Source organism: Meleagris gallopavo, chromosome 11 (genome assembly GCF_905368555.1).
Source record: "Meleagris gallopavo chromosome 11, MGAL_WU_HG_1.1, whole genome shotgun sequence".
Classification (NCBI taxonomy): Eukaryota; Metazoa; Chordata; class Aves; order Galliformes; family Phasianidae; genus Meleagris; species Meleagris gallopavo.
The window spans coordinates 12,062,875-12,082,863 of NC_139414.1; the positions used below are offsets into that span (position 1 = coordinate 12,062,875).

The 19,989-nt window shown below is 47.5% G+C and overlaps 2 protein-coding genes and 1 long non-coding RNA gene across 6 annotated transcripts; 2 read left to right on the forward strand and 1 right to left on the reverse strand.

Moving 5' to 3' along the window:
* The first annotated feature begins 2,884 nt into the window (after window positions 1-2,884).
* APOD (apolipoprotein D) lies at window positions 2,885-6,316 on the forward strand. Its single transcript, XM_003209101.4, has 5 exons — window positions 2,885-3,037; window positions 3,463-3,608; window positions 3,877-3,998; window positions 4,883-4,971; window positions 5,380-6,316. The coding sequence occupies exons 2-5, from the start codon at window positions 3,486-3,488 to the stop codon at window positions 5,613-5,615; spliced, it is 570 nt and encodes a 189-aa protein (XP_003209149.1). The 5' UTR covers window positions 2,885-3,037; window positions 3,463-3,485; the 3' UTR covers window positions 5,616-6,316.
* A 758-nt stretch (window positions 6,317-7,074) lies between these two features.
* PPP1R2 (protein phosphatase 1 regulatory inhibitor subunit 2) lies at window positions 7,075-19,407 on the forward strand. 4 transcript variants are annotated; one of them, XR_014885647.1, is made up of 8 exons: window positions 7,076-7,294; window positions 11,237-11,344; window positions 11,787-11,867; window positions 12,165-12,268; window positions 13,561-13,743; window positions 14,918-15,126; window positions 16,665-16,715; window positions 18,037-19,407. XR_014885647.1 is itself a non-coding variant. In XM_085233276.1 (7 exons), exons 1-6 carry the CDS (start codon window positions 7,083-7,085, stop codon window positions 16,667-16,669), a joined length of 693 nt encoding a protein of 230 aa, XP_085089402.1. In that variant the 5' UTR covers window positions 7,076-7,082; the 3' UTR covers window positions 16,670-16,715; window positions 18,037-19,407. The 4 variants fall into 4 exon arrangements, 3 of the variants coding, with proteins under 3 accessions (XP_085089399.1, XP_085089402.1, XP_085089400.1); XM_085233276.1 differs by lacking the exon at window positions 14,918-15,126; XM_085233273.1 differs by lacking the exons at window positions 14,918-15,126; window positions 16,665-16,715; window positions 18,037-19,407 and adding an exon at window positions 14,303-14,516 and having other exon boundaries at window positions 7,075-7,294.
* On the reverse strand, window positions 18,796-19,923 carry LOC146543633 (uncharacterized). The gene is made up of 2 exons (XR_014885648.1): window positions 19,786-19,923; window positions 18,796-19,647 (listed from the first exon to the last, which is right to left on the reverse strand). It is a non-coding gene; the product is annotated as an uncharacterized LOC146543633 (long non-coding RNA).
* Between the last annotated feature and the right edge of the window lie 66 nt (window positions 19,924-19,989).

Consider the following 19,989-nt stretch of genomic DNA (forward strand, 5'->3'; position numbering starts at 1 on the left):
TTGCACTGCAGCAGATGAGTTCCAGCCCAGCAGCCTCACCGCAGCCACTCACATACAGCACAGCCTTCGCCTCTGCTGCAATGATCTGCAGCTTGTGCAAAGTCCCACCACAGCTCTAAGAGTGCTCAACAAGCATTTGATAAACGCTTCAGTTTGCTGGGAACACTTAAGGACTCTGACAAAATTGGATGTGTGTGGGAAGGAGTGCCTGGACCAGGCTGCAGCGCTGACCCCTGTGACACGATGTGGCATGGCACATGGAAGCTGCTGCACAGCCCTGGAGGAGTCTTCCACAGCACTCCTCCTTGCTTCTCCAAGTGGGACTGAACACATGCTGTGCCTGGTACCCAGCACAGGGAGTGATAACGCAGCAGTGAAATGCAAAATAAAATTTTTCTACCCTTATTTAGCAGTTACAGCGTGGTGTGGGGCACCTCTGGGTCAGGCTGGAAGGCCAGGATCAAGCGGTGCCTGAGCTCCAGTCCACAGGGGTGAAGTGCTGCCACCTCAGCAATGTAGTCCTGTCTGAGGAGACTGCCTGGCTATACCTCTCTGTCCTTATTTTAATTTGCTCTATTTCATTTTTTCTTCTATCAGGCAGGCAGGGACCCCACTGACTTCTCTCCCCAGGGATTTGTCCACCCGAACCAGGGCAGCCTCCCTTGCAGCCTTCACCACCAGGATTGCTTTGGCGTAATAACATCTTGTTCAGTTTCACAACTCCTTAAATCTCTCTCTGCCTTCTTGTGTTTTGAATATGTAATTGGATAATTTCCGAGGTGGAAAATTACTCACTAATGTACACACATGAATCACAAACATCTTTCATGCAGTCACCTTGGACCACGTTCCTCCATCCCAGAGGCCACTACTTGCTTCCAGAGCTTGTTTACTTCCTTTGGTTCTGTAGCTGCAATTGGAATTTTTACACCATTTTGCACAAACAGATTTCAAAGCACTTTCTGCCACTCCTAGAAACAGAGAATTCCCACCTGCCCTTCTTTTCTCTGCCTTTTCCCCTCTGGGCTCATTTTTGTCTCTATGCATGTTTTGGCCTGTTTGGCCTTTCCAAAGCCACGTTTCCTTTAGAGGAGGCAGAAAAACACTCCAGATGAACTTGCAGGGGCAAAGACAGAGAAAGGGAAGGAAGGAACATTCTGTATGAGGAAGAGCCATCCTCGCACAGTGTTGTCCCTGTGCTGGATCTCAGCCCTGGCCCTGGGACATTCTTGCTCCAGCACTGAGGCAAGAGCTGCTGGTGTCCCACACCAGAGGTTGAGCTCCTGGTCACTGTAGTGCCTCCAATGAGGCTTTTCCAGCTGTTCTCCCATCCTTTGCAGCTGGAGTGCTGAAATCCTAGAGCAGCTCCACCACCCTGCCACAAGCAGCAGCCCCAGGAGCCATCCAGCCCTGCATCCACCGCAGCCTGCGCTCCCTGAGAAGCGCTTTCACATGGAGCTTCTAACCTGTACCACAGTCAGTATGCACACTGCGGTGCTCTCCATGGCAGAGGTGGACGGGGTAGATGCATTTTGAAGGAGACCCCTCCCTGCCTCAGGGTCTCAGTGCAAGGAGGGGTTCTGCTGGAGTGCACAGTGAAGAGCGGGCAGCAGCATCTGGTCAGCGTGCTTTGTCACCCTGACACGGGTGGAGGCCCCGTTCCTGCAGCAGCGCTCCGGGCACCTCCTGCTCTCCCTTGGCTCAGCTTCCCCCCACCTCTCCTCCTTCCTGTGCTCCCAGCCCTGCCTCAGCTTCCTGCCCTTTGATGTGCCTCCCTCCTCTGCCCGGGGCCAGGAGCCACCTGCCAGTTGGAGATGAGCTCTCGGCACCCTGCAATTGAGCTGCACGAGAGGCTCGGCTTCCCCCTGACTCTTGGCTCTGTGTGGCCAGGTAGAAACAGAGGAACAGCCCAGGCACCAGGCAGACCAACAGCCAGGACCCGGCTGTCAGCTCACCTAGGTTCTGTCTTAGTGCACCTGGGGGGGACCCATCATGGCCTGACTGTCCCTGCATGGGCTTTTTGGGAGGGATATCGGTGGCTCTTGGTGCATCATGTGGGCAGCCAGGGGCTCTCTAGGATGTGCACACACATATAAGGGCACACAGAGTGAAAGTCTCAGCAGAGATAAGGTTTTAAAGACAGCAATTAACCGCACGGGGCAACTGGCTGCCACCCAGCTCCTTGCATAACACACGGGCCCGGCGGACTCACAGATGACTGCGCTGCTGTCAGAGCCATTTGCCGGGCACTGTTGGAAGGGCTGTCAGATCAGCACACAGCTAATTACACTGACACCTTTCATTCGGGATGAGACAAGTCTGGAAAACAAAGTGCCAAAAGACCCTGCGGCTCCTCAGCATTCCTGCAGTGCTTCCTGCATTTCATCCTCCCATGCGCTGGGTCTGACCGGGATGACTGGGAGCTGCCTTGCACAAGCGCTGCACGCACTGCCAGCCTGTGTCACTGGGCAGACCCTGCGCAGAGGTGGCTGTGAGCAGCCCCCCAGCAGGAGGCCCCTCTGTGGGTCGGCCATGGGGCGGCACCACGCCATAACCCAGACCCCATTCAGTGCCCTTGAGCACACTGTGGGTCTGTGGGACGTGGGACGTGGGGCAGGGGGCAGGGGACAGGCTCTGTGCGAGACACGGTCACATCTCACCCAGGAGCACAGTGATGGGCCAGTGCAATAGGGCAGGGCTGCGGGTTCTCCCTCCCGCTGTGTGCAGCCACGGCTGTGTGAGCAGCCGGCCCAGGCTGCCCAGCAGCAGGGAGCGGAGCGCAGAGATGAGGGGTGCTGTTTGCATGGGTGAGCAGCCAAGGCACGGCCCATCCCTGGCCCCATACCAGCTGCAGATCCAAGGCAGCCGACTGGCCCTCCGCAAAGCAAAACACGTCCAAGGCCAGGGAGTGGCTTGTGCCGGTGCTGAATAATGAGAACCCCGGCACGCTTATAAAAAGAGGGGTGGAGATCTCCCTGCAGAGCTGTCCTTACAGACCTGGTCCTCCACGGAGCATCGCTGTGTCTCGTCAGCCAAGGTATGTGTATGAGCTAGGAGATGCTGTGTTTGTCCACAGAGAAGCCATGCCCTGGAGGCAGGCTGGGCTCGTCTTCAAAACTTGGGGAAATGCTGCTGCTGCTCCTTTCTGGATGCAGAGCAGCTCCATGCCCGGAGCGTGTGGGCAGGGTCCTGGTGCTGGGACTATGTGGGATGGGAGGCACAGGTCTCACCCAGCTCTGCACTGGTCAGCACATCACGAAGGATGCTGCATCGTGCCTGGGGCAAGAGGCTGGGGGCTGTGCTGCAGGAAACATGCCCTCTGCCTCCTCATAGCACACCCCGCAGGGGTCAGATCACGCTTCATTTGGTGTTGATGAAGTTGCGAGCACCCCAGCACCTGAAGCTGTGCTGTCCTTCCTGTCACCTCTCAGGGCCAAATGCAGCTTTTTTCCTCCTTCCCAGGTCTGTTTCCCACCAGCACAGCCATGTTGGGCACGGCAGTGCAGCTCTCAGTCCTGCTTGGTCTCCTCGGCTTGGGGAACGCACAGATGTTCCACATGGGACCATGTCCAGACCCACCAGTGCAGCAGAACTTCGATATCAACAAGGTGTGAAGTGATTCTAAAGCCTCACAGCAGGCAGTGAGAGGGTTTGGGTAGCACAGGAGCAGTAGCCCAGTGCTCAGATGTGGGTCGGTGGTGACCTGGATGCCCAATGGCAGCAGTGATACAGGTGCCCTGCTCTAGGTCCAACCCAGCCCTGTGCAGGAGCAGCCACCCTGCTGCAGTGCCCGTGGCTCACATAAACCCAGTGGGCTCAGTCGTTCCACCTCCAGTCCCTGTGCTCCAAGCTTCTCTCTTGACTTTCTTTTCTCAGTATTTGGGAAAATGGTACGAGATAGAAAAGCTGCCCTCCAATTTCGAGAAAGGAAGCTGTGTCCAGGCAAACTACTCTCTGAAGGAGAATGGGAAGTTTAAAGTGATCAACAAGGAGATGCTGTAAGTACCAGTGTGAAGGCTGTGCCTGTATTTCTGGGGCTTCCACCGCCCTTCCTCCTATCCCAGGGGGTAATTTTTCTCAACATCCCATTTCTGGCTGCTGGGGGAGGCACAAACACAGATGTTGATGTATCAGGCTCTGTGCTAGCCCTGGTGCCATGGGGTGCCAGTGGCAGGAGGAGCGCGTGAGCAAGCAGGGGGGATGCGCCGTCCCCGCGCTCCCTGGCATGGCATGGGGACTTTGTTCTGCCTCACGAGAACAACAGCGTGGCACCAGGCACCTTATGGCTGGTGGGGAGCTGTGCCCATGCCGCTCTCTGGCTGCGCCACATTGTCCCTGCAGTTCCCACGCTGGCGAACAGCTGTGTGCTGTTTGTGAGATGCAGGCGGCGTGCCAATGGGGCTGTGCACTGCTGTCCTGGACGTTCCTGTTTCACAAGAAACAGTGAAACTTTCCTGCCCCACGGGCAGCGTGGAGGTCTTGAGGCATGTGGTGGATAAAGGCAATTATCAGATGGGTGGCCAAGTGGCAGAGCCTGCTGCCAGCAGGGCCGTACTCAGCACCTGCAGTGGAACAAACCCCAGCTCACCAAGCAGGGACGGGAAGAGTGTGCTGACCTGGAAAAAACACAGGTGATTAAACAGAGGTGAACACACGCACAAGCAGCAGGGTCTGGCAAGCCCTGGCATACTGCGTAAGGTGCTGGGCTCTGCCTGTCCTGCACAGGGAGGCCAGCAGCTCCCACAGGCGGTAGGAGGGGTCTGCCCCTGTTGGTAGGCAAGGGTATCTGGAGGGGTAACGTCCTGCCCACAAAGTCAGGAAATTGAAATGTGATTTCAAGCACGGCTGATATGATTTCTTCCCTGTATCCTTCTGCCCTTAGTTCCAGTGGCAAAATAAACGAAATTGAAGGAGAAATCATGCACACAGATGTGAAGGAGCCGGCCAAGCTGGGTGTCCGCTTCAACTGGTGTAAGTACTGCTGGTGTGAGTGGGCTGAGCTCCCTCGCAGCAGAGGGGCAGAGCCACAGAGTAAGGGCCAGGCCTGCCCTGGGGCCTGGCAGCACAGTGGGGCGAGGGCACGGGGCTCAGAGCAGGCAGGGCCTGAGGCACATGAGTATGGATAGCGCTCTGCCAGAGGACTGGGCAAGCAAGCTGGGTCATGGCGTTAACTCCCCTGCTACAGCTTCCCATGCAGGGCTTTGTGGCAATTTTCGGTCCCTCTGGGCAGAGTGGGGAATCCTGATGGGGTTTTGTCAACAAGATCTGCAGTTTCACAGCTCGGCAGCAGCAAAAGCGGGGGCAGCTCGAAGTCTGAGCTGTGGCCACCCACGGTGCAGGAGTGGCTGCCCCCAGCATAACCGAGCCTCTCTCCCCCAGTTATGCCTTCTGCCCCATACTGGGTCATCTCCACTGACTACGAGAACTACTCGCTGGTGTACTCCTGCACCAACATCCTCTGGCTTTTCCACTTTGACTACGCCTGGATTATGTCTCGAGCTCCCGACATGCACCCAGACACAGTAGAGCACCTGAAGAGCATGCTCCAGTCCTACAAGATCGACACCGACAAGATGATGCCCACGGATCAGCTCAACTGCCCCGCCGAGATGTAACTGCTGCCACGCACAGCAGGCCAGCTCTGAACTGGGTCGCTTCCCTTATTAGCCAGTAGTGTTTCTGTGAAAGAGAGCAAAGCAATGATCCCTTTGCTCACAGTAGTCTGCCAGCCCTGGGCACTCTGTGTGTCACTCCCGCTGTCGCTGTTCCTCCCAGTCCATCTCACCCCACCTGACTTCTGCAGTGTGGCTGACTGCAAGCTGATGGGGGAAGACAACCAGCCCTGATGTGCAGGCATGGGGCTCTGCTGCTGCCACAGGTCCCACAGCATGTGGATGCAAAAAGCTGTGAGATGCAGGGGAGACTCATCATGAACCCAGTTTTGGTTCTGATGCTTCTAGGCCTGCTGGAAACACAGGGGACAGTGCTGCAGCTGGGGCCAGGCATTTTGAGTGTGCTTTCTCTGCAGGTTGCTGCCACATCTGATCTCCACCCTAGAATTCAGATTTGGTCTTTTGTATTTAAAGCCTGAGAAGTCTCCAAATGCCCGGAACCTCACCACAGCTCCTTCCCACTATCTGCATGTGCCCCCAGCTGCCCCAGCGAGGCCTTGCAGAGCCCCAGGGCCAGCCCAGGTCCCGCCTGGGATGTGCCTTGTCCTGCTTCCACAGCCTGCCCTGCTCAGCACCTCACTCCCGCTGCAGCTCTGCTTGCATAGCACTGAAGCAACTCATTAAAAACAAAACCAAGCACCTGCTCCCAGCCCTCTGTGCCTCTCTGCGGCGCTTCCCAGCCCAGTGCAGCCCTCCCACAGCCTCTGGACTGTGAGGGGCTCGGCCAGCCCCCGCCTCCCACCTCCGCCCCTGACATTGGGAGCCCTGGGCTGCACCCCACAGCCGTGTAGGGCTGCACCCCACAGCCGTGTAGGGCTGCACCCCACAGCCGTGTAGGGCTGCATGCAGCTGCCGTGCTCATGCCATCATCCTTTCACAACTCTCAGTGCTTCCACCATAACCCCACGGCCAGCCCAGGCTCTCCCTGCAGCCTCGGGGTAACACGGGGACACGTGGGGATGCAGACAGCCGCACGGCCGCTTCCCACTGGTGACATTTCGGGGGCAGATCACTTCGTTTCTCCCCAGGGGTTCAATCTTCCCAGTTCCTAAGGCAGCATTCACCCAGCCTGGCGTGGCGTCTCCCTGCCGAGCTCTGAGATGGACGGGGACAGCAACGGGGACAGAGAAGGGATGACTGTGAGCCGCTCCTGCGAGAAATCGCACACGGTCCCCACGTGACACCGATCGCCGCCAGCGACAGGGCACGTGCGCGAGGCCCCATGCGCGTGCCAGAGCCCGACGCGCGCACGGAGCTCCGTGCACGCGGAAGAGGTCGCCGTCGGCGCACGGCGCCCCACCGCGGTAGCGCGGGAGCACTGCAGGCAGGAGGGCGGCAGTCCTCCGACCACCAGGGGGCGCGGCAACGAAGGCGGAGAGCTACCTGTCCGGCGCCGGCGGATTTGACGCGATGCGGCTCGGGGCGGGGCGAGGCAGGGACCGGAAGTCGGCGGGCGGCGCGGCCATGGAGGCGCCCTCGGTGCCGGCCGCTTCGGCGGCGGGAGCGTCGGGCCGGGCGCCCATCAAAGGCATCCTGAAGAAGGGCGGCGGCAAGCAGCCCGCAGGAGGCTCGGGGCCCGGGGCCCGGCAGGCCAGCCCGGCCCGCGACGACGACGAGCACGGGTGAGGGCCGCGCCCGGGGTGGCGGCGCGGGGCCGGGCGCGCTGTGCCGTGAGGCGGGTCGGAGCGCGGCGCTGCGGGGAGCGCGGGGCGTTGAGGGCAGTGATGGCATTGAGGGCAATGAGGGCGTTGAGGGCCGAAGCGCAGAGGAGGTCCTGGCGCTCAGCAGAGCAGCCTGGAGATGCCGTAACGCCGCGTTAGTCTGAGCGCCGGCACCGCTCCCAGGCTGCCGTATTTATAACGTGGATTCAGGCAGTTTTCTACATCTGAGACTCCGGTGTTGCGAGGAGAGGAATAATAATAAAATAAAGTGGGCGCGTAGTCTTCTCTATATCATAGTAATTCCTTTTCCCTTTGGCTGGTCAGTCATTAATACAGTCCGAGTCTGTGAGGTAGGACAGAAAGCCTTTGGTTTGCCTTATTGCCTGTGTTAAGGGCTCCTGCTTTCCAGGGAGAAAGTATTGCATGGAAGCAGTGATGTGATGGCTTTGGGAGTGGAATCAGATGTAAGTAGGGATGTGCTGCACACAAGTTGTCTCTTTTTTTAATTTTTTTTTTTCTTCTGTTCTCTGGTTTTAATATAAGGACAAGGAACTGATTGACAGCAGGCATAAAGTAAAACTGGCTGTTAGGAGCCTCAACTTCATTTTTCTGGAGTCTTTTTTCCACCACCCTGCAGGATGAGCAGAAGTTAGAATACAGGCTGCCGAGCTGAGTATGTGGGGTAGCTGGTATTGCAGTTAAGTGAGCAGGACTCCATTTTCTGTTACTTGTTTTTTGATGAGAGTCAAGAAATGCATTGTTAGATTAATTCTGAAATTGCCTTGCAAGTTAGAGTACGCTGTCTAGACCTGGCACGTTGCATTAGAAAATCTCCTGGAAAGATCAGAATAGGATATTTATAGTTAGGCTGTGTGCAGCTATTATTTTCTGGATGGTAGTTCTTCATTAAAGTGATTTTATTTGGTCAGAAGTAGCACCATTTTGTACTCTGAAAGAATGGCAAGCAGTACTGCAGTTATTTTCCTTTAAGACTAAAAAATGGGTTTATAAATTAACGCCTCTGTTTTCTTAGTGCACATCTGTCAGCAGCCTCCCTGCTTCTTTCTAACATTGAAATTCAAATCTGAACGCCTTTAAAAATAGCTGTAGATAAAGGAGCTCATTGTGTCAGCTGTCATCTTTCAAAGTACCGTGTTCAGAAGAGCTCTCATACTTTCATCATCGTCAGCCTTGTGCTATTGTTAGCGATGGTAATATCCTTAATGAAGATATGATTCAAGAGAGAAATTGGTGAAATTGAGACATCAGTGGCACAGCATCTGAAGAGCTGAGACTATGGCTTAATGGTAGATACGTTCTTAGCAAACCAGATATAAAGTATTTTTTGCCTTCACACTTCCGTTAGAGTTTCTGTAGGACATGACATGGCATTGTACAAAGTAGCTGGCTGTCTTTAGCTGTTCCTTGGCCTTGTTTGCTGGGTAGTCCTGCAGGCAGCTGTGTTGGAACTGGCAGGAGTGAGGGAGCGAGGAGATGTATTCCTTTGAGTAATGCTGCAGCCTCTGACCTGTTGGCTTGTGGTATTAAAATAAATGATTCGGACATTTGAAGATGTGAAAAAATACAAATGAGCACTTGTGGAATGCTTCATCTTTTAAATTTGATTTTGCTAAGGAAGAATGTGTTTCACGTATAGGAATATGAACCTGGTCCTCTGAAGGGATGTCAGGAAGTGTTTTGTGGTGATGGTCCTAAGCTCTGTTGTTAATGCTAGGCTGCTATGGTGTGCTTAAGCATGCTGAATGGGAGGCAGCCAAGGGAGGTGTGTGTGTTTTTAGAGCACTTAGTCACCCTCCTGCGATGCTGTTTTCCACCAAAGGGTGAGATGACATGCTTGTCTCTTTGTCACTCATGATCACTTTTTTCCCAGCTGAATTTTAAGTTGTGTTCTGGGGTTCCACAGCCAAGGCTTTTTGTGTTGAAATGTAAGTTTAAATATGTGAATGTGAAAAACAAGGCCACTGAATTCTCTTTCCGTGTTATATTTGCGAGTTACTGAATTGCTAGCTGTGGACCACCTAATTTCCAGACTGGTATATGAGACAGATTGGGGATTGTGTTGTGAACTCGTGCAGGTTACACCTGGATGTCCTCTGGGCAGTGCAGTGAGCACTAAGGTGTGTGGTGGGACTATCTCCCATCTGTCATATTTCCTCTCTGCCTGAGCTTGCCCTTTGTACTGTCATCCAACTGCTATGGCTAGTAAAAATTGTCATGCACTCCCTGTAACCACGTGCTTGTGGTACGTTAGTCACGGGAGCTTGAAGCAGCTGTTCAGCTGCTGTTGAAACAGTGATTTTTAGAACCTTAACGAGGTAGGTTTGAGTAGTGGACATTCCTACACTAGAGCTTTTGCTTTGTCATCGTGGAGCTCACGACTCTCCACAAAAGCAGGCACTCTGACTCGTGTTTTGTCTGCTCAGCTTGCAGTCCTGGTGTTGCAGTTTGCACAAGTGATTAAATAGATAGGGAACTTCAAATGGAACCTTATGGCATTGGTTAGTTTATGCTGAAGTTATTCAGCTCACTTGTCTGCAGTTCTAGAGTACAGGTCTGTGGCTCATAGGATTCTGCATCAGCTGCCACTTCTATTTCTTTTATCCCTTCCATTTCTTTCCACTGTATTATGGAGAGCTCTCCATGAAGGCTAAGCTTGGCTTGTATTTCGAATTTTGCATTATCAATTTTGTTTTACGGATGGCATTCTGCTTAAAAGCAGTAGTATTACTGAGACTGAGTTCAGATTTCAAGTCTGGCAATTTGTTATTGGAGCAGTCTGTACCTAAATAAGAGTACGTGAGCTAAGTTCTTTCAGCCAACTGTCCCTCTACAGGGAAAAGAAATCTATAGTGGAATTTAGTGGTGTTCTAGGTTTACGTTTCTTGGTTTAATCTAAGAGAAGGCCACCTCTTGGGAAGGCTGCATTAATGCTTTAGGTAAAATGTGGAACTTGGTAGGTTCTGTTGACTAAATCTTTCATAGAATGGCTTTGGTTGGGAGGGACCTCAAAGATCCAACGCCTGCAGCAGGCTGGTTGCCAGTCACTAAATCAGGCACTGGATCAGGTTGCCCAGGGAACCTTTCAGTGGCTTCTAGACCAGCAGAGTGGGGACTTCTCCACAAGGCAGTTGCTTCCCTTGTGGCTTCCATGTTGTGTCAGTCTGGGTAGGCTTTTGTTCCTGCAAATATACATAAAATGATACGTTCTGTGACTAATTGAGGAAATTCTAAATTAAGCAGCATGGCTGGTGGCTGGCTGAATAAAACACGAAACTCTCTGTGCTTAGTTACAGCAGTGAGTCAGTTCTGTTTTATGATTTCAATTTAAGATGACAAAAGCAGTATTAATAACCACCTTGTTCAGCCCAATTAGTTTTACTGCAGGAAGTTATCTGTTGGTTGCTATTGTTTGTGCGGCGGTTCTGCAAACAGTGCTGGCAGCTCACCGAGCTGTGCTGAAGTGGAAGTTGGTTATTTCTTTGCATCAGGTGTTGTGGGCTGTAATGACAGGAAGAATGATTGTTGCAGTAACTTGTAACGAGCAGCTGGTTAATGGGGCAGTGAGTGGGCATGACTGGCAGTCTCTTGAAGATATGCACGGGTATATGAACGTATTTGTGAGCACTGGTTCATTTAAATAGTGTGACTTGTTAGGGAAAGGTAAGTCGCAGTGGTCATTTGTCATGACCCAACAGAAGTGTGTATGAGGCGGTGCTTAATAACCACCTTTATATTTCGAACGTGCCTCTGTGCCTTAACAGTGCTTTTTTTCCATAGTGCAGAATTGAGGACAGCTCATTCTCAGCATTCATTTTCTGTGGCCAAACAGAATGAACTGATTTTAGGAGATTAAAACATAACCACTTTGCTTTCTTGTTTCAGTAAAAAATCTCAGAAGTGGGATGAAATGAACATCATAGCGACGTACCACCCTGCAGGCAAAGATTATGGCTTGATGAAAATAGATGAGCCGAGTACTCCTTATCACAGGTAGGTTTCTGAGTTGCCACACAATGACATGAGGCAGGTGACAGCGTAGTTCTGCAGTGAAGTAGACTTTCTGCATGATATATTACTTACTGTGCTATCCTATTAAATATATGCAACATATTTTAGTTTACAAAGCTCTTAAGTAAAGGCTATCAAGAAGGACCATCAGAGTAAAATTTTGGAGTTCTGTGAGTACTGGAAGGTATAGATACCTCTCAGGTTTCACTCATGTAATTGATGTCTCATTTGTACTGTTTTTTATAGTTAGCATCTATGTTCTAGAATATAAATTGTCACTCATCAATATTTAAATAGATTTGGAAAGCTTTTAAAGTTTTACAGGAGTCTTTTAATGGAGCACTATAACACTTTGACTGCTTTATCAATTGAATTTATACAACAAATAATTGATAGAGGCTGCTCTCTTTGTTTGCGTTCCAAGCATGGTAGGTGATGATGATGAAGATGCAGTGAGTGATTCGGAATCAAATGAGCCCTTAAGAGCAGATGTGTTGAGTAAGAAGTAAGTATTGTCATAGAAAATTGACTAAATGTTGGGATCACGTTCTTTTTTATGGGTTGGTTTGCTTTTTGGAAAGGTATTTCCCTTTTATCTAGATGCCAAATTTTGGCTGTTGTCAAACAAAATAGTATTCTGGGTTGATAGTCCCACTGGTACTTAAAATCTCTTGCAGATTGTTAATCTAAGCAAGTGTACCAAAAATACTGAAACGAGTTTGTATGAGTGTTCTGAAATGTCATGTGTTTTATACAATGAAAAACTTGATGGTTCATGACGTTGTATTTTTATCTTCATTAGGCTGGCTGCTGCAGCTGAGGGTAAAGGACCCAAGGTTATAGCGAGGCAAGAGGAAAGCAGTGAGGAGGAGGAAGAGGAAGAAGAATTAACACCTGAAGAACGAGGTAGGCATAAGTCAGAGGGGTTTTTTTGGGTGGCTTTATTTATATTTTTTGGTTGGTTTTTGTTGGATTCTTTTTTTATACATGCAGTTTCTGCCATTCAGTTGGAAGGATTATTGAATAAAAAGTACTAAGAAAGATTTTATGATTTGAAAATGGAGGTACGTAGTCTTTGAAGGCTAAGGAAAAGATTAGAAACAAGTGATCTGTTGCTCAGTCAGAATTGTTTGGTTTGGGATTTACACGTGAAGAGGAGTTGAATGTAACAAGCATAATGTATAGGAATTCCTCCTGAAACCTGGACTTCTCAAATGGAAAGCTTTTCTCTTTTGGGACTGAGGAAATACTTCTTAATTGTATTACTTCTTCGTATATATAATATATATATTACTACTTAATGTACTTCAGGTAGATTTAATGAGTACTGCTCCAATTAAGACTCTACTAATTGCTTGCAAATATACAGGTTTGGGTTGGTTGGTTTGTTTTTTTTTTTTAAATCAATTATTATTTTCAAAGCTGCTAGTAGATGGATCCAGCAGGGTATCAACAATTATTCCTAATAAAATTCTCTCATCTTCAACAGAGCAGTAATGCTACATTAGTTTAGAAAGCAATAAAGCTAAGTTAAACAAGAAAGCTTCTAAAGTTTCGGCTGCGTGTCATTTAGCTGTTGCTTCTCACCTTTCCTGGCCCCTGTCAACTTTGAGTAGATAACCTTACAATTCTAGAGGAAGACAAAAACAGTGTTGGGGTAACCAATAAACAAAGTTTAATTATAAAATCTACTTTGGGAATGTTGGATGTACGAAGCAAAGATAAACTTCAGACTACAGGGTAGAGAAGAATATATTCTTCTACCTGTGTTAGATGTATCTCTTAGAACTAGCTTTTGATAGCTGGCCAGGAGCCATGTTGGACGTGTGCAGAAGTTGATTTTCTGTTCTACCAGTATGTCTTGGTTTGCCCTTCAGTTTCCTTAGATACAAGGTTTGTGAAACTTCAGAATTTTTTACACCGTTACTACTTGCTTCTCTTGATTCAGACTTCCTCGTGCTTGCAGGCTGTTCTTTTAAGAGCCCTTCAGTCATTCCAGTCCATTAATTACTACATTTTTTGAAAGTCAAACTCACTTATGAACAAGGATTTCTTGGTCATATAAACAGTACATTTTCGTGGTAGGAATAAAACAGGCCTACAAAGCACTTGATACTGGTACCTCTCTGAACAAAAAAACATGATAGTAGAACTAGAAATAAATTTATATATTGGCTTTCGGTTTTTATTATCCACAGAAAAAAAGAAACAGTTTGAAATGAAGAGGAAAATGCACTACAATGAAGGACGAAACATCAAACTTGCAAGACAGCTAATTGCAAAAGAACTACATGGTGAGGATGAAGAGGAGGAGGAAGAAGATGAAGAGATGCGTGATGCTCCAGATGTAGAAACAATGAATACAGAAGCTATTGAACATGGTGAGGTGCTGATTGATCAAATACCACGTATAAGTGTTGGTTGTCCTTTCATCTGTTGGGGTGAATACATTGAAGTGTGAGAACAAACAGAAAGAGTGAAGTATGTATGTAATGCTTGATGTGCAGTGCTGCCTGCTATCTTGATTTGTAGTGTGATACCAAAACAAGCAGTATTGTTAATTATCTGGGCTTTTGTTTGTTATAGCACAGCAGAAAAACAGACACCTCTGCTTCAGGCCAGTACTGTCTCCACAGTATAATTGACTCTTGGTAGTGAAGTTGCCAGCATCCTTTTTAAAGAGGCAGTTGTCCTCTAGAGGATGCTTAAAGCTGTGGCCACGTGAGAGAGCCTGTCCTTGTGTCATGGTGCACTTCCCTCTCCCCTCCCAAGCCATGCTGTAATCAGCACTGGGAAACTAGCTTGAATGCTTCCTGTTGAGAGCAGTGTATCTAATGAGCTTTTACCTGTCTTGCTATAACTTAAAACTGTTTAAGAGTTTGGTGTGCTTTTGTCCTTAAAAAGTAATATTAATTTCTATATGGGATGTGAACCTTTTAGCACAGCTGCTGGAAGAAAGTCTGGGACCTTGGTTGGGAGCTGTTTCTGGAGCCTTTTCTGCCATCTTTAAGCTTTTCTCTGGGACTATGTAACAGAAGTTTGGTTTTTGTGGTGGCCTTCTGGTGAATAACTACATCTGTTGAGTACCCACATCTGTTTGGAGCAGCATATTGAACCATGTTTCTTGGCATTAAAAAAACAGATATCTCTTGTTTATGAGACTAGTGATGATGAATCTGAAATCTGTAAACCTCATTCATCTGTTGCTTGGCAAGGCTTTGAGATATTAGAACAGTATGCAGACTTGGGAAGATGCTGCATGTGTTTAGCTTTGCTCACATTTGCTTTCCATAACCATGTGAACTAGAAATTCTTCCAAAATAAGTTTAAATTTCACCAAATAGAAAGGTGATTTGCCAGGTTGACTTTTTATATTTTAAGCTCTGTGGATTGCACAGTTTGCTCTCACTGTATCTTACAGGAAGGCTCACGCCTTCATAGTGGTTTGGAGAGGGTCTTTTGGTACGTGAGTCTGAGACCCATTCATGGACCAAAGTTCTATGGTAATTTATCATACGCCTTATAATGGCTATTTACTAGAACTTCACTCTCCAGGGGAAAGGAGTACTCCAGTAGGCAACATTATGACCTTTCTCCGTGGCTTGAAGCTGCCATCTGTCTGCACTGTGCTGTAAAACAGAGGCAACTCCGCTCTCCAGCTGCATTCTCCAGGGAACAGAAGGCACACCTTTGCAGTATTTTTCCATCTCTATTGTTGAAGTCCATTCCATCCTGGCTCATAAGCAGCTTCTGAGCCACAACTGGTAACTATCAATTTTAGGCTACTTGTGGCCAATAGATTCTATAAGTATGACTGCACACCAGTTTATCAATCTGTTAACTAACTGGTTCACCTCAGTAACATGGCATATAGAAATACTCTAATTTGATGTGGTTCTCAATTCTTCACTTCTGTTTTGTGATACTCTGATTAACAGGCCCTGGTGTTTTGTTATCTCCTAATCTCTACATCAGCTATCATAACTTCTGGTCTCTGTATTTGATCAGGTCTTCACAGGTCAAGTACTGGGCTTTTGTAATGGCTGGTAAACTGTATGCCCTCAAACTGATTACATGCCATTTCTCTGTGGCAAGGTTGCTCTAAGGACAGTGGAATCTGGTAAAAGTTGTTAATAAACAACTGTTTTCTGCCACTGCCCATGCTTTAAGAAATTCCTACATTGAGCTGATAAGTGTTCAGCAACGTAATTGTTAAAGTAATGGCAAAATTTACTGGAATCACTTTTTCTGAGATGGTAACTTTTTGATTATTTTCTGACTTTTATTCAAGGTGTGCAAAAGAATCTAAAGGATCTCTCAAAAGTTAGTTACTGTTTATTTATTTATTTTGGCTATGGAGCATTTCTCAAATAGCAAATTTTAAAACTAGCTACTTGGATTCACTGCTAATCTGTACTTTTGATCATGCTAGGCAATTGGATATTTAAACACTGTTGCAGGTTCATTGCTTCCTTCATGGAAGAGAATCAAATGCCAGTAATGTTCTTGTTCCTGAAGTTCCCTCCCTAGGACTGTAAGCATGTCAGGATGTTTTTGGATCTTTCTGAAGCTACGTGGGAAGTTTTTAATTCATTTGGATGACTTTTAAAAAGTTCTTTGACTTAAAATTGTGTCTTAAAATGCTTTCTTATAGAGCAGAAGAGAGTTTCCATCACTCAGTGTGTTGGGTGTTGCAGGCAATGACTCTTGTAATGGCTTGTTTTGGCTTCCTTCTGTTAAACTAACAGCTCTCACATTTCTTTTAACTGCAGAGGAAACATCTGTTTTATGCTGCATGTCGTATTGTAGATACAGTTTAATAATTTTTTTTCCCATTGACTTCTGAATTTGCAGAGATCATCTGGTGATATGGCTACCATTTCTTAGAGCTGGCATGCAATGTCTGTTTATTCCAGTAGAATAGCATGGCTTCCCTTGTACCAAAGATAACTCCAGCAATGTGACACGAGGCGTTTCTTGGAAACTGCTGGACTCTAGGGCTCTGCTGGCTCCTGAGAAGTTTTGGGGGCAATTTGGGACCCCCTTGTCACTTGGAAGGTTTTAATCAATGAAGATCCCTTTACGGTTCTTTGCATCTCTTATCCAATGCTCCTGACTGCCCTCTAACTCGTCCCTTTTTTGGTTTCCAGTAAAACTAACAGTACTGTCCTGATGACTGCAAATTTTCCTTTTTGCTATATCTGTGCTGAGGAAGGGGCTACAGACTTGAGATGGGATTTTAAGAAGCTTTCTGTCAGGTACCACAGAATCTGCTAATTTAAGTTGCGCTTCTTGATTACAGACTGAGATTTCTTGCTGATTGAAATGAAGATGGCCAGTCCAGTCAGTAATGGTGAGAACTGTTTGTACATTTATGCCGCTGTTTTCATCTCAGGCTACCAAGTATTTTAAATAGATGGGTCGTTCCTTTCTTGCCTTAAGTAGCTGTACTTTATCTCATACGTGTGCATTCCGCCAGCCACGCTTTTTGGAGAGCAGGAAGGTTAAAGTAGACTGTTAAGGTTGCTTGCTTCAGCATTTCTCTGGCATTTCTCTGTGGCATTTCTCTGGCTGCTCCTTATTTAAGACTCCACGAACAATATGATGGACTTTGCCAGCAAAACAGTGGCTTTTGTTCCTCTCCAGAAACACCTTTCCTTTAAAAATTCTGTTTGAAATCACTGAAGGGAAAGGTTCCACGTGTAGATTGATTAAGCATAAGGATTTCAGTGCAGACAAGTTTTCTACTACACAACAGTATCTCTCTTCAGGAAGTACAAGGGTGTGATCTTTAGTAGATCCACTGACAAGCAGTACAGCCCTTGTTCTCTGCTTGTGGTTCATTTAGCATTCATTGCTGTGATAACCTCACTCAGATACTGCTGACCCACTTAGCTGTCATCTGACTGGGTGTGTTCTGCTGGACTTGGGCAGATACATTGTGTTTTCTTAACTATAGTGAGCATCACCATAAAAATGACTTATGTCAGAAGACTGGGAACATATGCAAATTATTTCTGCTTGTCAGACATGCTATTTGCTTGTTAAATTGCACTTGGAACCAAGTCTAATTCTATGCATAAACCTAACTGGCCTTCTTTAAGAAGGACCAGACATGGCTTTCTCTGATCTGTGCATTATGCAGCAAATTTATTTATAAATAATAGCTGAAGTCAGTAGGCTTTTTCATTTTAAAATTGGTAAGGAAAAGGAATTTTTTCTCTGACTTATTAATGTTCTTTGGTTCAAAACTGTGAGTGGAAGGATGCATCAGACTGTGCTACCTCATTTATTAGCTTGTCTTGTTTTGAAATGTCTCATCTGGAAATGAAACTTGACCTGAAAGGTGCTGTGCTTACTGGTGTTTCAGGAACCTTGTATGTTAGTTCTGCAAATTGATCTCTCAAGTCTTGGGTTAAATCATCTCAATTTCAGGGATGGCAAGCAGTCGGTGTTTGGTATGCAGCGCTATTTCTTCAGAATGTGAGGGTGAAATAATTACTCTGAAGGTTTCTGCACTCTGAAACTGAAAGTTGCTAAAATAGGTTGCAAACATTACCTTTGAGGAAGCAAAAGTGACTTCCGAAGTATATTTCAGTGCTAACTTTGGGTTTGCTTTTTAAATATACAACAAGTGTGAATAGTTAACTGTTTTTGTAATCTTTCTTATGCAGCACATGCTACTCATGACCAGCTGGAAAGCAGAGCACGCAGCATAGAAGAAATCTGTCCAGAACTGTAACTGCTTGTCAGAGACACGAACATAAGCACTGCTTCATGACTTTCGCAAATAAGGCTCTTAAATATTAAGAAGCATATCAGTTACAATGTTGTGTTGCCAAGGTTGTTAATTTTAGACTTGTCCATTAGGCAGGAAAAGCTGTCTAATTGATTTATTCCTGTGCCTAGTATTTCATGGAGAATACTGCTTCATAATCTGTTCAACCAGAATGGCGTTCCCTGTATGTATAATGCTGATTATCTTGCGTAATGTACTGTTACTCTTCATGCTTTGAAACACAGACAGTGTCTCTGTTTTTTCACTATTTATTTGACAGTGCTCTAAGTGTGGTATCTCTTATGGAAGAGTTTGGGATTCAAGAGCTTAACGGTACAGCATATATCAAATTGACACGCAAGCTATTTATCAGGTTTGTTAAGCAGTTGAGAAAGGGATTCAAGTTTTACGGCTTTTTTATAAAATATTGACCTCTTAAACTAGACTTCAGTGTATTGTTACTTGTATTTTCCTAGACTCTAGAAGAAGAGTTGTGTAATTTTTCAGAGCAGTGTTTGGAATCGGTTTTTTGCTTTTGACTGAGGCAGTACTAACATCTGGTGGAGGGAGTGTTTTACACTGGAAATGTGCTAACTTGAACTTTACTGTCACTTTCTCTTCCACTGGATGTTTTCTTTTCTTAAAACCACACCAACTGTTATTCTTTGGGCTCGTTTCACGCTTTTAGTCTTTTCCAGTTGCATGGAGAGTGCCTGTGCTGCTAGCACCTGTGAAGAAACAGCCATGGAGGGAAATCCACATCAGGACCGAAGTTGGGCTGTGTTTAGACTCTGTTCTCTATATCAGGATAACTGCTGGTGATCTATCTTACTTGGGGTTTGTAACCTGAATACTGAAAACCACTGGTCTACATCTTTCTGCATCCGGTGAGATGTAGAGCAGCTGCTTTTGTACAGTGAAGGGTGTTTGAAAGGATACAGAAGGGAAACTGCCTAATTCAGATACTTGTTTACAGTGCAGTCGTAGAGCCTTTGCAAAGAGTGGCTCTGAACCTCCATATTGCTGTAAGCAGCGACGGAATTTGACTGGTGAATGTTCTAGTACTCAGAATAGTTCCTGGGCTTTATTACACGAAGTATACACTTAAGCTTAAGCTTGGTTATGAAATACAGTGTATATCTTAATTTTAGTCCGAATTTGATATGTTGCAAAAATCCATATAATTAAATATGGATCTATTTTAAAATGTTTTTGTCCACTGTATATGTGACGTTTGAATAAAGGAATGAAAGTTATTTTACAGATACCCACATTCTCACGTGTGAGCTTTCTGGAAACCCCAGACTGAGTGAATAAAGCAGCGAGCGCTGCCTCAGGTGACCCTGATACAGGAACGATGAGAACGGATGTATTGCCGAGATACGGAGCTGTGCCGAGTGGGTGTTGCAGCGTGCCTTTCCCAAGGATTTCCTCTTAGCAGGTGACAGAGTTGCCAGCTGTGGGATGTTTAGGCTCCTAGGGGTGGCCGCTCCCTTCCCGCCGGCTGCTGTGAGTGACAGGCGGCTCAGCCTATGGCAGCGTGGCGGCCCTCCCCTCCTTACTTGTGAGAGCTGCCATTGGCCTTTCGGGTCGTCGCGGCAACGAGCCGTGCCAAGCGCTGCTGGCCGTTCTCCCATTGGCTTACATGGCCGTCACTTCTGGAGCCCGATGCGGAAGCGATCCCTGCGGCACCGCAGTGGTTGGCGCCTTCCTCCCGCACAGCGGTCATTGGCCGCTCTGGCTGCTGTGCCCTCCTCTTCCGTTCTGCGATTGGCCGAGCCGCTCCCGTTCCTGCGGGTCGCCGCTCTCCCGCCGTACGCCGATGCGGCGAATCCCCGCCCACCTCGGG

What these genes read in the sequence shown, in the direction of transcription:
- APOD (XM_003209101.4), top strand. Translation starts at nt 3,486, where the DNA reads ATGTTGGGCACGGCAGTGCAGCTCTCAGTCCTGCTTGGTCTCCTCGGC. An exon ending in GTGATCAACAAGGAGATGCT is followed by an intron (nt 3,999 to 4,882) that starts GTAAGTACCAGT and finishes TTCTGCCCTTAG; the next exon opens with TTCCAGTGGCAAAATAAACG. An exon ending in GGGTGTCCGCTTCAACTGGT is followed by an intron (nt 4,972 to 5,379) that starts GTAAGTACTGCT and finishes TCTCTCCCCCAG; the next exon opens with TTATGCCTTCTGCCCCATAC.
- PPP1R2 (XM_085233273.1), top strand. Translation starts at nt 7,083, where the DNA reads ATGCGGCTCGGGGCGGGGCGAGGCAGGGACCGGAAGTCGGCGGGCGGC. An exon ending in CGCGACGACGACGAGCACGG is followed by an intron (nt 7,295 to 11,236) that starts GTGAGGGCCGCG and finishes TTCTTGTTTCAG; the next exon opens with TAAAAAATCTCAGAAGTGGG. An exon ending in ATTAACACCTGAAGAACGAG is followed by an intron (nt 12,269 to 13,560) that starts GTAGGCATAAGT and finishes TATTATCCACAG; the next exon opens with AAAAAAAGAAACAGTTTGAA.